At 44.0% G+C, this 16,387-nt stretch overlaps 1 protein-coding gene across 7 annotated transcripts in view; it reads left to right on the top strand.

The window, feature by feature from the left end:
* Positions 1-16,387, top strand: part of arhgap17a (Rho GTPase activating protein 17a) — a 188,069-nt gene that overhangs the window by 130,435 nt on the left and 41,247 nt on the right. For all 7 annotated transcript variants that reach the window (XM_038819885.1, XM_038819886.1, XM_038819887.1 and 4 more), the window contains exons 8-11: positions 10,959-11,027; positions 11,208-11,289; positions 11,750-11,877; positions 15,882-15,993. In XM_038819885.1, coding sequence (XP_038675813.1) covers positions 10,959-11,027; positions 11,208-11,289; positions 11,750-11,877; positions 15,882-15,993 — 391 coding nt within the window. The remainder of the gene's footprint in view (positions 1-10,958; positions 11,028-11,207; positions 11,290-11,749; positions 11,878-15,881; positions 15,994-16,387) is intronic.

The following is a 16,387-nucleotide window of genomic DNA, read 5'->3' on the forward strand; positions in this document are numbered from 1 at the left end:
GTTTTTAACCCGAGAAGGCTTTGAACTCTTCCAGGAGCTTCATGATTGCTTTCAGGCCATTCTGTGGGCCTGTAACGGAGAGGAGAAGATCATCAGCATAGAGTGAAACTCTGTGCTCACTGCCTCCTCTTTGGATGCCCTTCCAGCTTTTCGCGTCTCGCAGAGCGACTGCCAGGGCAAAAAGAAGTGGGGACAGTGGGCATCCCTGCCTTGTTCCTCTGTGCAGCTGAAAATATTCATAGCTGGTGGTGTTGGTTGGAACGCTCGCCTTGGGGGTGTTGTTCAAGATTTGAACCCTGTACCTAGATAAGTGGGTCCTGTATACACTTGAAGTCGCCCCCCCCCATGATCTGTCGGTGTGTGTCAATGTTGGGGATTTCCGCCATGGTCTTTTTTATGAAGTCTGTGACATCCCAGTTGGGCGTGTACACATTTACCAGAACAACCAGTGCCCCGTCCAGGACACCACTGACCATGTGGTCAAAGGCCTTTTCTGCGTCCAGGGAGATGATCACCTCTAATGTTCACTCCCCATATGAGTCATTATTACATTCAACAGCTGCCTGATGTTCGCAGTTAGCTGTCTACCCCTAACAAAGCCCCTCTGGTCTTCTGCGACCACCTCCAGTATGCAGTTCTCCAGTCTCTTGGTCAAGTCTTTTGCAAGTATCTTCGTGTCTACGTTGAGCAGCGAAAAGGGTCTGCATGATCTGCATTCCGTCAAGTCTTTGTCTTTTTTTGGCATCAGCGATACCATGGCCTGTGTTGGAGGCAGGGTGTTCCTCACTAGCGAGTCTGCGAACATATCCATAGGTGTGGTGCAAGTGCTGGTGCGAATTGTTTTATAGACGTCCACCAGAACCCGTCAGGTCCCCGTGCCTTCCCCGCCTGCATGGAGCTAATGCTCACCATGATCTCTCCCAGTCTATTGGTGCTTCCAGCTTCCCCCCCCCCCCGCCTATCGTCCCCCACGACTGGCACAGCCAGTCCATCGAGGAACCGTTTCATCTCCACGTCCCTGTCGGGAGGGTTCGAAGGTGTACAAACCCGGGTAGAAGTTCTTAAACGGCCAGATGACAACTTTTTGTTCGGTTACTAGTCTGCCTCTGCTATCCGAGATAACCATCGCGGAGTATTCCGCCCTTACTATTCCTGGAAGCACCGATTTTCCCACTGCAAATTAGTCTAATGAAAATGAACCTTGACTATGCTTTGTGCACTGGTGAAAAGAATGAGAATTCCTTCTCAGCGGGGTGTAGGAACCGCCATGGATCTACTGCGCCCCCCCCCCCCCCATCTGTTTCATGAGTGCTCCCAGTTCCCTAGCCATGCCTGTTCTTTTCCCCGATCTGGGGCTCGATAAGTGGGCCACCCCCCCAATGATCTGTCAGTGCGTGTCAATGTCGGGGATTTCCGCCATGGTCTTTTTTATGAAGTCTGTGACATCCCAGTTGGGCGTGTACACATTTACCAGAACAACCAGTGCCCCGTCCAGGACATTACTGACCATGATTTACTGCCCCCATTGGTCCGTAACTGTCCTTGTCATTGTAAACATTGTCATTTTATTAATCAGTATAGCTACTCCCTTAGCTCTCGTCCCATAACATGAGTGATAAGTCTGTCCCACCCAGCCCTTTTTTTTTTAAACAGACAATTTTATTGTGGTATTTTTGGCATTGTAAACAGTAGCAATATACATTAATGTGCAGATACCAATTACACTCTCGCAGATAGACCCGCCTATCCTTCCCCCCTCTGCTGACGATTAGTTCCCCGCGAAGAAGTCGATGAATGGTTGCCACCTCCGGCGAACCCCGATAGTGATCCTCGTAAGGCGAACTTGATTTTTTTCCAAACCAAGAAAGCTTGCCATGTCTGACAGCCATACTTCGGTCCTTGGGGGCTTTGAGTCCCTCCAGGCCAACAGTATTCGTGGCCGGGCTATCAGGGAAGCAAAGGCCACAACGTCGGCCTCTATCCCCTCCTGTACTCCCGGGTCGTCCGACACCCCAAAAATCACCACCTCTGGACTCATCGCCACCCTTGTTTTCAGTACCCGGGATATGACGTCCGCAAATCCCTGCCAGTATCCCCTGAGTTTTGGACACGCCCTGAACATGTGGATATGGTTCGCTGGTCCTCCGCCACTTCTAGCACACTTGTCCTCCAGCCCAAAGAATTTGTTCATCCGGGCCACCGTCGTGTGGGCCGGAACCATCTTGAACTGAATCAGGCCGAGCCTGGCACATGTTGCCGTTGCATTTACCCTCCTCAGAGCGTCTGCCCATATGCCTCCCTCCAACTCCCCACCAAGCTCCTCCTCCCACTTAAGTTTCAGTTCCTCGGTCCTTGTGTCCTCCGCTCCCATAAGCTCCTTATAAATATCTGAGACTCTCCCCTCTCCTACCTCACCCCGGGAAATTACCCTGTCCTGGATCCCCCTTGGTGGAAGGCGTGGAAAGGACGGGACCTGTCTACGTACGAAGTCCCGCACCTGCAAATACCGAAAGTCATTCCCCCTCGCCAGCCCGAACTTCTCCTCCAGCGCCCTCATGTTCGCGAAGCTCCCTTCCAGGAACAAGTCGCCCATCCTTCCCACCTCCGCCACGCTCGAAACCCGCCATCCATCTTCCCCGGGACAAATCGGTGGTTGTCGCATATTGGGGACCAGACCGACGCTCCCACTTCCCCCGCATGCTTCCTCCATTGGCCCCAAATCTGCAAAGCCGCCACCACTATAGGGCTGGTGGAGTACCTGGCCGGCGGGAGCGGCAGGGGAGCCGTGACCACGGCTGCCAAGCTTGTGCCCCTGCACGAAGCAGCCTTCACCCACTCTCAAACCGACCCCCGTACCCACCATCCATTTCCTTATCATGGCTATTTTAGCCGCCCAGTAGTAGTTGCCGAGGTTCGGCAACGCCAGCCCCCCCTCGCTACGGTTCCGTTCCAGAATCCCCCTCTTTACCCGCGGGGACTTCCCTGCCCAAACAAATCCCAGGATGATTTTATTGATTAAGGACCGCAGAATGAAAATAAGGAGACACTGAAAAATAAACAGGAATCTCGGGAGGATCGTCACCTTCACCGTCTGTACTCTCCCCGCTCGTGACAGCGGGATTGCATCCCACCTCCGAAACGCGCTTCTCATTTGCTCCACCAGCCTGGACAAGTTCAACTTATGCATCTTACCCCAGTCGCGTGCCACTTGTACCTCTAGATACCTAAAACTTTCCCCAACCAGCCTAAATGGTAGCTCCCTCAGCCTATTCTCCTGACCCCTCGCCTGCACCACAAACATCTCGCTTTTTGCCATGTTCAACTTGTAGCCCGAAAACCTGCCAAACTCCCCTAGGATTTCCATAATCCCCTCCATCCCTGCCGCTGGACCTGACATATACAAAACCAGCCCTTTCTTACCCGCAGTCGGTCCTTCTCCATCAGGTGTGTCTCCTGCAGGAAGACTATGTCAGCTTTCAAACTTCTCAAATAGGCGAAAACTCTGGCTCTTTTCACTGGGCCGTTAAGTCCTCTGACATTCCAGGTGATAATCCTGGGTTTTGTTTTGTCTCCACCTTCCTGCGGGATCAACCATACTGATCTGGTGGGCGCGTCCCTGAACTCCAGGATTTTGCTTTGTTAGTGGGCCATCCAAAATGGCCGTGGTCACCGTACTCACCATGAGGTAGTGCCCCGTGCTCTGGAGTTTCCCTTTGTCCAGGGAGCATCCAACATGGCCGCCAACTGTGTGTATGCCACGTGGGTGCGCCCCTGCACTCCGGGTCTCCCTTTGTTTAGGACCTTCCAAAGTGGCTGCTTGCACCGCCATCTTGTTTCCTCAACCTGCACCTTGCCTGCCAAAGCCAATCCGAAAACCAACCCTTTTTTCCCATCCTGTTCCTTTTGTGTTCTTTCCCCCCCCCTCCCCCCCCGGCCCCCTCCCTTTGTTCCCTTTCCCCGTCTCCTCTTAAATTTTTTACCATTTAAATAATAATCCATTTTGCTGTTATTCCTACCAATATGATCGACCTCTCATTTACCAACATTTTACTCCATCTGCCAGATCCTTGCCCGCTCACTTAAATTATCTATATCCCTCTGCAGACTTTCAGTGACCTCTGCACACTTTACCCTACCACTCATCTTTAGTATCCTCTGCAAACTTTGACACATTACATTTGGTCCTCAACTCCAATTCATCTATATAAATTGTAAACAATTATGCGGTCCCAAAACTGATCCCTGAGGCACACCACTAGCCACCGATCGCCAACCAGAAAAACATCCATTTATCCCCATTCTTTGCTTTCTGTTAGTTAACCAATCCTCTATCCATGCTGATACATTACCCATAACACTGTGCACCCTTATCTTATGCAACAACCTTCTGTGCGGCACCTTGTTGAATACCTTTTGGAATTCGAGATACACGACATCTACCGGGTTCCCGTTGTCCACCGCGTTCGTAATGTCCTCAAAAAATTCCAATGACTTAGTTAAACATGACCTGCCTATCATGAATCCATGCCCAATGGGACAAGTTCTAACCAGATGCCTCGCTATTTCTTCCTTGATGATAGATAGATTCAAGCATTTTCCCCACTACAAAGGTTTAGCTAACTGGCCTGTGGTTGTCCGCCTTTTGTCTACCTCCTTTTTTAAACAGTGGCATCACATTTGCTGTTTTTCAATCTGCGGGAAGAATTCAGTGAATTTTGGTAAATTACCATGAGCATTTGCTATTTCCCTGCCATCTCTTTTAGTACCCTGGGATGCATTCCATCAGGACCAGGAGACTTGTCTACCTTTAGCCCCATTAGCTTGACCAACACTACCTCCTTTAGTGGTCGTTTTTTTGCTATCTGTTTTTATATTCTAAGCTAGTTTACTGTCAATCTATCATGCTTTTCTTTATAGCTTTTTTCGTGGCTTTCAGTTGACCTTTAAAGATTTCCCAATCCTCTAATTTCCCACTAATCTTTGCCACCTTGTATGCATTTTCTTTCGAGTTGATACCCTCCTTTTTTCCTTGGATATTCATGGCTGATTAGCCTTTTTCCTACAGTCCTTCCTTTTCACTGGTATATACTTTTGCTGAGCACTGTGAAAAATCGCTCCACTGAAAAGTCCTCCACTGTTCCTCAATTATCCCACCATAAAGTCTTTGCTCTACCTTGGTCCACCTTAACAATTCCTCCCTCTCTCTCATCCCATTGTAGTCTCCTTTGCTTAAGCACAAGACACTGGTATTGTATTTCACCTACTCACCCTCCATCAGTACTTTAAATTCAATCATACTGCGGTCGCTTCTTCCGAAAAGATCCCTAACTACGAGATCATGAATTATCCCGGTTTTATTACACAGGACCAGATCTAGGATAGCTTGCTCCCTCGTAGGTTCTATTACATACTGTTCGAGGAAACTGTTGTGGATAAATTCTATGAACTCCTACTCAAGGCTGCCTTGACTGACCTGGTTTGACCAATCGACAAATCTCCCATGACGACTGCCGAACCATTTCTGTATGCATGTTATTTCTTTGCTTATTGCCCATCCGAACGTGATGTTATTATTTGGTGGTCTATAGACTATGCCTATCAGCGACATTTTCTCCTTAGTATTTCTAATTTCCACCCAAATGGTTGAACCTTTTTCTCCATAGAACCTATATCATCTCACACTACCGCCCTAATGTCATCCTTGCATATCTGAAACCACCTCCCTTACCTTCCTGTCTGTCCTTCCGAATAGTCTGATTCCCCTGAATATTTAACTCCCAGCCATGACCACCCTGCAACCATGCCTGTGTAATGGCCACTAAATCAAACTCATTCGCGATGGTTTGTGCCATCACCTCATTTACCTTGTTTCTAATGTTACGAGCATTCAAAATGCCCTTATGCTAGCTTTTAAAAATCTTTTTGAATCCTAACACCTCTATTCATAACAACTCCTGAGTTCTTCTTTCCTTTAACTTTTTTCATAATTTTCCCTAGAGCTGAACCCTCCTTCCCACATGCTAACCTTCTTTGCTTCTCATTAACCATTATTCTTACCATATTTTCACCCATCCCTTCACCCCCGTTTGCTAGTTTAAAGTCCTTGTGACCACCCTATTTATCCTTTCTGCTAGAACAGATCGGTTCAGGTGAAGACCGTCCCAATGGTACACATCCCTCCTAGCATCATAGAATTTACAGTGCAGAAGGGGGCCATTCAGCCCATTGAGTCTGCACTGGCCCTTGGACAGAGCACCCTTCTTAAGCCCACACCTCCATCCTATCCCCATAAACCCACCTAACCTTTTTGGGCACTAAGGGCAATTTAGTATGGCCAATCCACCTAATCTGCTCATCTGGTTTAGCACAGGGCTAAATCGCTGGCTTTTAAAGCAGAACAAGGCAGGCCAGCAGCACGGTTCAATTCCCGTACCAGCCTCCCCGAACAGGCGCCGGAATGTGGCGACTAGGGGCTTTTCACAGTAACTTCATTTGAAGCCTACTTGTGACAATAAGCAATTTTCATTTCATTTCATTTCTTTGGACTGTGGGAGGAAACCGGAGCACCCGGAGGAAACCCACGCAGACACGGGGAAAACGTGCAGATTCTGCACAGACAGTGAACTCATTATGAGTTCTCCTGACTCTGCCTGTAATGGCTCCACATTTGAACAAAGAATAATATAGCACAGTAACAAGCCCTTCGACCCTCCAAGCCTCTACCAGTCATCAACAGCCTCTACCACCCTTTGCTAAAACCCTCAGCACTTTCTTGTGCCGTACCCCTCTATACCCATCCTATCCATGTATTTGTCGAGATGCCATTTGAACGCCGTTAATGTATCTGCTTCCGCAACCTCCACTGGCAGCGTGTTGCAGGCACTTGCCGCCCTCTGGTTTAAAAAAAACCCTGCTTCGCACCGAAGTACAAAAGACTTTTAATTGCAGATTTTTATTCAATTCATTTTCGCTAACTGCCAATGTGGGATTTGAAGCCGGGACCCCAGAGCATTACCCTGGGTCCCCAATTACTAGTCCAGCAACAATACCACTATGCCACCTCTTCCCCACAGAAAAACTCTGTGAGCCTGACGTGATTTGAACCCACAACTTTCTAATAATCGGACACGCTACCATTGCACCACATTTGGCCAAATGTTTCCTTTCTAACATACCTAGAAAAGCTTTCATGGTCTGTTTTTACGTGTTTTACTAGATTGCATTTGTGTTCTGTTCTCCCTTTCTTTATTAGTTTCTTGCCCATCCTTGGCTGTATTCCATAAACCTGCCAATTCTCGGGTTTAATACTATTTCTGGCAACTTTATAAGTCTTTTCTTTTAATCTTAAAAATCTTTAACTTCCTTTGTCAGCCAGGGTTGACTGGCTTTTCTTGGGTTTTGCACCTTGAACTTTTGCACTGTAAACGATGTAATGGTTCTTTGAAGGCTTATGCACAGTTATATCTGTTAATATATTTTCCCAATCCTCTACCGTCAATTTGTCCCTCGTGCCATCATAGTTTCCTTTATTTATCTTTATCACCCTGCCTTCAGATAGAACTTCTTCACTTTCAAGCATAATGTACAATTCTATCATATTCTGATCATTCTGGTCACTCATCCCTAAAGGTTAATTTACAACTAGACTATTGATTAACCCTATTTCATTACATTATACTAGACCTAGAATAGCCTGTCCTCTACCTAGCTCCTCAATATGCTGCTCTAGAATTCCACCCCCAACACACTCCAGAAACTCATCTTCCACAGCATTAGTACTCACTTGGTTTAACCATTCCATGTGCAGATTAAAGTCACCCATGATTACTGTATTGCCCATTGCTACATGCTTCTCACATCTCCTGATTAATACTATTTTCCATTTTACCAATACTATTAGGTGGCCTATAAATAACTCCAACCAATGTCTGCTGCCCTTTTCTGTTTCCTTGATCCATCCAAACAGATTTCACACGTTGTTCTTCTGGTCTGAGATCCTCCCTTACTACTGAACTGATCCCATCCCTTATTATCAGCACAACTCCACCTGCTTTCCTTTCTTGTCTGTCCTTCATAAAATTTGAATATTCAGTTCCCAGCCTTTGTCACCGTGCAGTCATGTTTCCATAATCAACACCCCCCCCCCCCCCCCCCCCCCCCCCCCCCTCCCAACCCCACACACACACACACCCACACCACCATTTCTCCAGCCATGTATTCAATCCTCCTATTCCTCTGCTCGTAGAATTGGGAGTAATCCTGAGAGTACTGCTCCTGCATTTTAATCTACTTCCTACCTCCAGTTGATACCAATTGGGCTCCGACCTCTGGTTGATTCTGAGATAGTGATCTAAAGGTGAAGTTAATTTTAAATTGAAGGTTTTAAAGAAGCCACCAGTGTGATTCAGTAGGGATAGCTGATGACTTCAGAGCAGGAGAAGACCGTTTAGCCCTTCAGGCCTGCTCTGCCATTCAATAAGATTGTGGCTGATAATCTTTTTTTATTGTCACAATTAGGCTTATATTAACACTGCAATTAAGTTATTGTGAAAAGCCCCTAGTCGCCACATTCTGGAGCCTGTTCGGGTACACAGAGGGAGAATTCCGAATTCTCAGCTGGTGCGGGAATTGAACCCGCGCTGCTGGCCTTGTTCTGCATCAAAAACCAGATGCCTAGCCCACTGAACTAAACCAGCTCCATCTGGTTGGGTCTCAACTCCATTTTTCTCACTGTTCCCCCGTAGCTCTCGGCTCCATTGTCTATCAAAAATCTAACTCAGCCTTAAATAAATTCAATGGCCCAGCCTCCAGTGCTTTCTGGAGAAGAGAATTCCACGTACCAATGATCCTCAGAGAAAATTTCTCTTCATCTCTATTTTGGGAGACCTCTTATTCTGAAACTGTGTCCCCTAATTCTACATCCCACAAAAGGAAACATCCTCCTGGTATCTACGTCAGGCTCTTGTATGTTTCATAGATACATATACATAGATACGTAGAAGATAGGAGCAGGCGGAGGCCTTTTGGCCCTTCGAGCCTGCTCTGCCGTTTATCACGATCATGGCTGATCATCCAACTCAATAGCCTAATCCTGCTTTCTCCCCATAACCTTTGATCCCATTAGTCCCAAGTGCTATATCTAGCCACCTTGAATAAATATATTCAGTTTTTTAGCATCAACTACTTCCACAGGCTCACCACTCTTTGGTTGAAGAAATGTCTTGTCAACTCTGTCCAAAATGGTTTACCCTGAATCCTCAGACTGACCCCTGGTTCTGGACACACCCACCAGTCATAAGATCATGTATTATTCTTCTAAACTCTAATGGGTATAGGCCTGGCCTGTTCAGCCTTTCATCATTAGATCAACCTTTCCCAGGAATGAGTCGAGTTGAACCTTTTCTAAACTGCTTTAACATTGTTATATTCTTTTTCAAATAAGGAGACCAAAACTGTACACCATACTCCAGGTGTGGTCTCTCCTAAGGCCTTATACAGTTGCAGTAAAATGTCCCTACTATAATATTCCATTTCCTTTGCAATGTATAACAACATTCAATTTGCCATCCTATCACTTGCTGTTTCTGCATTCTAACTTTTTGTGATTCATGTGAAAAGGACCTTAAGTAAATGAAGTGTAATTGCATCCGTATCTCCTCATTATATGTTGTTAAACCATGCAGCAGATTTAAGAAATTATGATGTTTCTTTCAGAAAAAAAAGTCCAATTTTTTCACAAATGTTTCATAAAAAATTAGATGGATTTTGGAGAATACAGGATATGATAAATAGTTTGAGCTATAAAAATGGTTGGTAGTGAAGTTCATTGCTTCCTGAATTTTGGGGGATTCAGCATTTAATTAAAAACCAAATTTCAATGTAGGGAATCAATACAGGATCAAGCATTATTCATATTTGAACTGATGTCCTTTTAGCCCCTGTTGGAACCAACCAATCTTTCCCTAAACCTAAGTCCTTGACGTGGAGTGATTTTAATACCACGAATGGTCTTTAGCCCGCAATCTTTACTGATGCAGAATTCCAAGCAGCTGGGTAGAATTCTAATCCGAAAACCCAGAAAGAATCAGGTTTTAATTCTACAGCATGTGTTTTGACCCCTGTCTGTAGGCCCGTCTGGCTGATGGGATTGGTTTCTTGAAGCGGCAGTGTTGGAACACTTTAGGTTGTGTTGCTGCGGTGGCAATTGAGGTAGTGTTGTCAGCCATGGCTCAGTTGATAGCACTCTCACTTCTGAATCACCAGATCTGGATTCATGTCCTGCTCCAGTGCTCGAGTACAAACTCAAATCTGACATTCCAGTGCAGCACTGGGGGAGAGGTACACTGTCTTTTGGATGAGGTATTAAACCAAGACCCCATCTGCCTGTTCCGGTGATTGTAAAAGATCCAATGACACTTTCAATGAAGAGCAGAGTTAAGCCTGGTGTCCAGCCAATATTATCCCTTAATTAACATCAGAAAACAAATTACATCGTCATTATCATATTGTTGTTTGCAGAGTTTGCTCATATTGACTGCCATGTTTCCTATATTATAGCAGTGACTACATTTCAAAAAGTACTTACTTGGCAGCACTTACTGAGATGTCCGGTGGTTGTGAAAAGCACGAGGCAAATGGAAGTTTTTTTTCTTTGTGGGGTAGTAAAGAGCAGCTTGTTTGGGCTGGAATGGGGGTTGTGATTGATCACGGATGTTGGATATAGGTTGGTCAGTAATTATAAGGAAGGCTGAGTCTACTTACACAGTGGAAGCAGGTTAGCTTGGGGAGCTAGAGATGAAACACTCCTGCTTCTCTTACCCCACAAGCATTAGTATTAATTAATCAGTATTAATTGCCATGTAGTTTAGTGAAACAGGTTTTGACGCCTTTTAGTCAATACTGTGCATTATCTTAGCAGCTTTGTTTTAGAGTTCCAAAAAAGTTATTTCTGTTCACAGGATCAACTTGCAGCTGATATGTACAACTTTATTTCTAAAGAAGGGGATTACGCAAGATATTTTGTAACGGTGAGTGTTTTGCATGGTGCATTGGTACTGACTCATTACATCATTTAGCTTTTTCATTCATCAAGCTTTAAGATTTTTGTTGAGATTTATCTGAATTGTTTTTGATAGACTTATTGGTACTGCTTTTGTAAGCATTGATGTTAATGGAATTTTTGTTGACAATGTGCGTTCTGTTCTCAGTTATTGGAAGCACAAGCAGATTACCATAGAAAGTCACTAGCAGTCTTGGAGCGAGTTCTCCCTACTATCCAAACCCAGCAAGGTACAGTATCAACAGCATTTAGTTGCATTATTCCTGTATGAGCATCAGCTGCATTTTATTTTTTTCTCACTGCTTTAATGCCCTTTGCTCTGAATTAATGCTTTCTGTGATTTTCTAGCTGAATGTTCATCCCCTTTTTCTGATTGATTAATATGCAGCCATCAGTAGTTTCTCCAGTTTGATTAAATAATCAATTAATTACAGCATTTAAACATTTTGATACATTTCTTAGGTACCTAGAGAACTTATGAACTCCCCAGTGGAAGTATTTTGTGCAACATGTTGGCTTACCCAAGTAATCAGCATTTTTAATAAATAAATATTTTAAATATTACAGAGGGGCCTTATTAAACCAGAACTTCAAGCAATCATTGCAACAAAAGATTTCTTATGGAGATGATGCTGTCAGTTGATTTTGTTAATTTGGAAAGTTAATTTGCCTTTGCTTGATTTCACTTAGATACATGGACAGAGAAGCCTGCATTTGGAACTGCATTAGAGGAACACCTCAAGCGTAGCAGTCGTGAGATAGCACTCCCTATTGAGGCCTGTGTGATGATGTTGTTAGAAACTGGTATGAAAGAAGAGGTCAGTGCTGGTTGCTTAAAACATATCGGCACACGCATGACTAATCAAAATGCTAATTTCTAATCTAAGGAATATGCAACTCCTGCATCCTACCTCTTTCTTTAACAATCAGCATTCAATTTTAGAAACTATATAAACAGCAAGTCCTCAAACTTGTTCTATAATCCGTTCATGCCCTGGCTGATTTGCATATCAACTCCACTTTTCTGCCTGTGAAATAAAAGGGAGCGAGCTGGAGATACATTGGTATCCTCCCCTGTCTCTGTGTACTTCACTTTTACTGTTCAAACATGCGTTTGGTTTTGTCACTGGAGTTTATTAAACGTGCAACAGAGTTGATTGTGCTTGACGTGTGTAACGTGTGACCTAGATGCAACAGCTTCAGTGACCTGGTGATATTAATAAGCGCAATTACTTTTCTTAGATTGCTGGGACCTTATTCCAACTACTACTGTTGGAATGAAAATCCTTGCACAAAATGTATTATGCTTTTAGATTCTTAAAAATGTAACTTGGAATATGAATGTGGACATTAACACACGGTAGCATGGTGGTTAGCATCAATGCTTCACAGCTCCAGGGTCCCAGGTTCGATTCCCGGCTGGGTCACTGTCTGTGTGGAGTCTGCACGTCCTCCCCGTGTGTGTGTGGGTTTCCTCCCACAGTCCAAAGATGTGCGGGTTAGGTGGATTGGCCATGCTAAATTGCCCGTAGTGTAAGGTTAATGGGGGGGATTGTTGGGTTACGGGTATACGGGTTACGTGGGTTTAAGTAGGGTGATCATTGCTCGGCACAACATCGAGGGCCGAAGGGCCTGTTCTGTGCTGTACTGTTCTATATGTTCTATGATACAGACTCCTTGTTTCAGGTTTCTGGTAGTTTAATGACCTCAACGAGAATGTCTTGTTGCAATAATGCATTTGGTCTTGTTATCCTAGAAATGAAATGGGAGTAAATGCAGCCCAGCTAAGAATGCATCTATGCACATAATGTAGGAAAAAGAAGCAGCCTTGACTGTGACGCCTCTGGTTTAGTACCCTTGTGGTAGAATACTGTTTGGAGTCGCACATTAAGAATGTTCACTCCTGCATTGGTGGAGTAATTTCCCAGCAACAAAAAAGCCACCTCTACAGAAGAAAGGAGAAAATAATATAAATTATTATGATCGCATACGCATAGCCCCAAATATTCATGGTCCATAACTTGCTTTGAAAATAGCAGCAAGTTAACAACTTATTGTTTATGCTCAAATGTAACAGCAGCCTCGGGTGAAAGCAACAGCGCACTTAAATGCAAATATCCAAAAGTTGTTGTCAGAGGTGAAACTTAACTCATAAAAGCAGCATCTCACTCAGCATTGAAATGGATTGAGCAGAGTGAAGTTTCTATATTTCCAAAATAGATACGAGGTAAGCGCGCCTCAGAAAGTTCAGTGAAGAAAATTTATGTCTAAATATGCTGTTAAGATGTGATAAAAGTTATCTTTTAATAAGTTTAGAGTACCCAATTAATTTTTCCAATTAAGGGACAATTTAGTGTGGCCAATCCACCTACTCTGCACATCTTTGGGTTGTGGGGGTGAAACCCACGCAGACACGGGGAGAAAGTGCAAACTCAACACAGTGACCCAGGGCCAGGGTCAAACCCGGGTCCTCAGCACCTGAGGCAGCAGTGCTAACCACTGGGCCACCGTGCTGCCCTGTGATAAAGTTAATTGGTGCCAATAAGGCACTCTGGCACTGAAGATTATTATTATAAGTATAGAGACTCATTCTTTCAGGTATTAATTGTTGAGATTTTAATTTTTTTTTAACTTTCTCTTTTTTTCTCTCTCTCAATCCAGTCTTACTTTTTCCTCCTCGTTTCTCTTTCTGCACATGATTTGTCATTAAATTCACCATTTCAGCTTACACTCCCTTCTCAGTCATTGCATTGTTATTTTACAATGATGGATGTTTGCCCTGTAGAGGGTGTCATTTTGTTTTCATCTCGCACGTTCAGCAATTTTCAGCTCAAAAGAATCACTGGCAAGGGCAAGTCTAACTAAAAGCAGATTCCATGCATGAGAGATGTTGGCCCATGCAGATATTACTAGGTTCACGTTTGGAAAGTGCGGTTTGTAAAGATATTGTAATATCACAGTCATATCAGCACAGGAGACGGTTATTTTTTGGCCCATGTCCGTAGCAGGCATTGGTGGAACAATCCAGTCAATCCCGCTTAATCTCCATAACTCTGAGTTTATTTTCCTCAAGTGCCTGTCCAATTTCCTTTAAAAATGATTGATCATCTCCGCTTTCACCACCCTCATTATCTCGAGTTCTAGGTTATTACTATTTGCTGCGTATTAAAGTTCTTCCTTCGGCCCCACCCCTACATCTCTTTTCATTGATCTATTTCCACCAGTCCGTGTACCATTCGCTAATGGGAACAGCTTTCTTTGCCTACTTACCTAAATCTGTCAATTCTTCAACCTAAATGTATAGTTAAAATCATTGCTGTCATAACTGTTCTGGTAAATCTCCTTTGCACCCTCACCCTCTTATCTTTCCTAAATTGTGGTGACCAAAACTGGACACAATACTCGGTTGAGGCTTAACCAAACGTTCAGCATAACTTCTCTGCTTTTGTACTCTGTGCTTCTATTTATTAATCCCAAGATCCTATACCCTGATAACTACTCTCTCAGTATGCCTTGCCACCAACAAAGACCTTTGCACGTGAAACCCCCGAATCTCTCCATCACAACGCAATCTTTAAAACTATGCCATTAAGTCTATTTTGTCTCCTCCTTTCCCTTCTGCCAAAGTTGATCACCTCACACTTATCGGTATTAAATTCCATCTCCTGCTTGCCAGCCCATTCTGCCAGCTCGTGTACTGTTGTAGTCAATTGGTAATGTGCTCTTCATTAGCCATGCCCCATTTTTGCATCATCGGCAAATTTCTACATTTTATTCTGTTTCCAAGATCCAAGTCATTGATATATACAAATCAAAAAAAAAAGCAATGGTCCTAGCACTCACTCTTGGAAGCACTACTGTCTGCCATCCTCCACTCATTTGCCACAACGTACAGTTTTCTATCCTTAAGCCAATTTTTGTTACTAACACTGACTCTCTTATTCCATGTGCCTTAATTTTGTTAACCAGCCTTCAAATTGTATTTTGTCAAACACTTTCTTAAAAAGCATATGAATACCATCTATTGCATTGACCTCATCAACCTTCTCTATTACTTCATCAAAAAATCATTGAGAATAGTCAAACACAACCTGGATCTCCTTAATTAACTAAACCTCTCCACGTGTTCATTATTCATTCTAAAACTTACTCACCACTGATGTTAAATTGACCAACTTGGAGTTACTCTATCCTTGCCTTTTTTTAATAAAGATGTCACATGTTCCACTTTTCAATCCTCTGGCACCTCCCCGTATTTAGGAAGTTTGAAAGATTATGGTGACACGCTATTATATTGCACGCTATCTCCGTCACACATCCCTTTGTAATGTGCGATGCAAGCCCCGCGACCAGGAAACTTATCCACTTTAAACATAGCCAGCCTTTCTAGTCTATACTGATTATCAATTTTCACATCATCCATTACCTCCGAACCATCGCTATTGCAACAGATATTTTTGTCAGTATCCTCTCCCTTCATAAACAATACAAAGTACTCAACAAGTATTTCAGCCTTGCTGTACTCCTCCAAGCAAAAAGCACCTGCTTTTTCCCTAATAAGCTCTACTACTGCCTAGTTACTTTTTACATGCTGGGAGAAAATATTGGCTTCCCTTTTTGTTAACTGCCATTCTACTCACATGTTCTGTCTTGGTCAGTCTTATTTTTGTATTCGCTTCCTCTCTCAACTTATTGTTTTTTTTGGCCTGGTTCTCACTTGATGGAATTCACCTAATGTGCATCATGCATCCTCTGTTTTTATTTCCTCATATTTTCTGTCTCCCTCGTCATGTGTGATGATCATTTCCCTATTGTAACTCAGGGGCTGTTCCGGATTGCTGCTGGAGCCTCCAAACTGAAAAAACTAAAAGCTGCATTGGACTGCTCTACTTCCCAGCTTGAAGAATTCTATTCTGATCAACATGCTGTTGCAGGTATGTTAAAAGGCCAAAACACTTTGGAGGTGACCAGTTCAAGGGTCAATGAAGCACCTCTTTACACGGTCAATTTGAGGCAGTTTGCCAGCCAACAAATGTCACAAAAACAAAAGTGACGGAAACAGGTCCCAGTTAAGTAAGAGAAAGAGCTGCAGGGCGCAGACTTTAAATAAAAAGGGCCACTTAGACAAAGATACCTTTTTTGAGGAGTGGTGCTCTGCTTTACACTGCCATAGATCTGAAAGCGTGCGTGTGAGCTGGTATTTGAGTGTGTTCCGGATCCATGGAGAAGGCATCTCTGAAGATGTGATTGAAACCCTGTGAAGTGGGCCATTGTTAAAGCAGTCCTGGTGGGGGCGACATTTGGAGAGAATTCCGAGGAGAAATATTT

This window comes from Scyliorhinus canicula, chromosome 15, assembly GCF_902713615.1.
Source record: "Scyliorhinus canicula chromosome 15, sScyCan1.1, whole genome shotgun sequence".
In the NCBI taxonomy this organism is placed as follows: domain Eukaryota; kingdom Metazoa; phylum Chordata; class Chondrichthyes; order Carcharhiniformes; family Scyliorhinidae; genus Scyliorhinus; species Scyliorhinus canicula.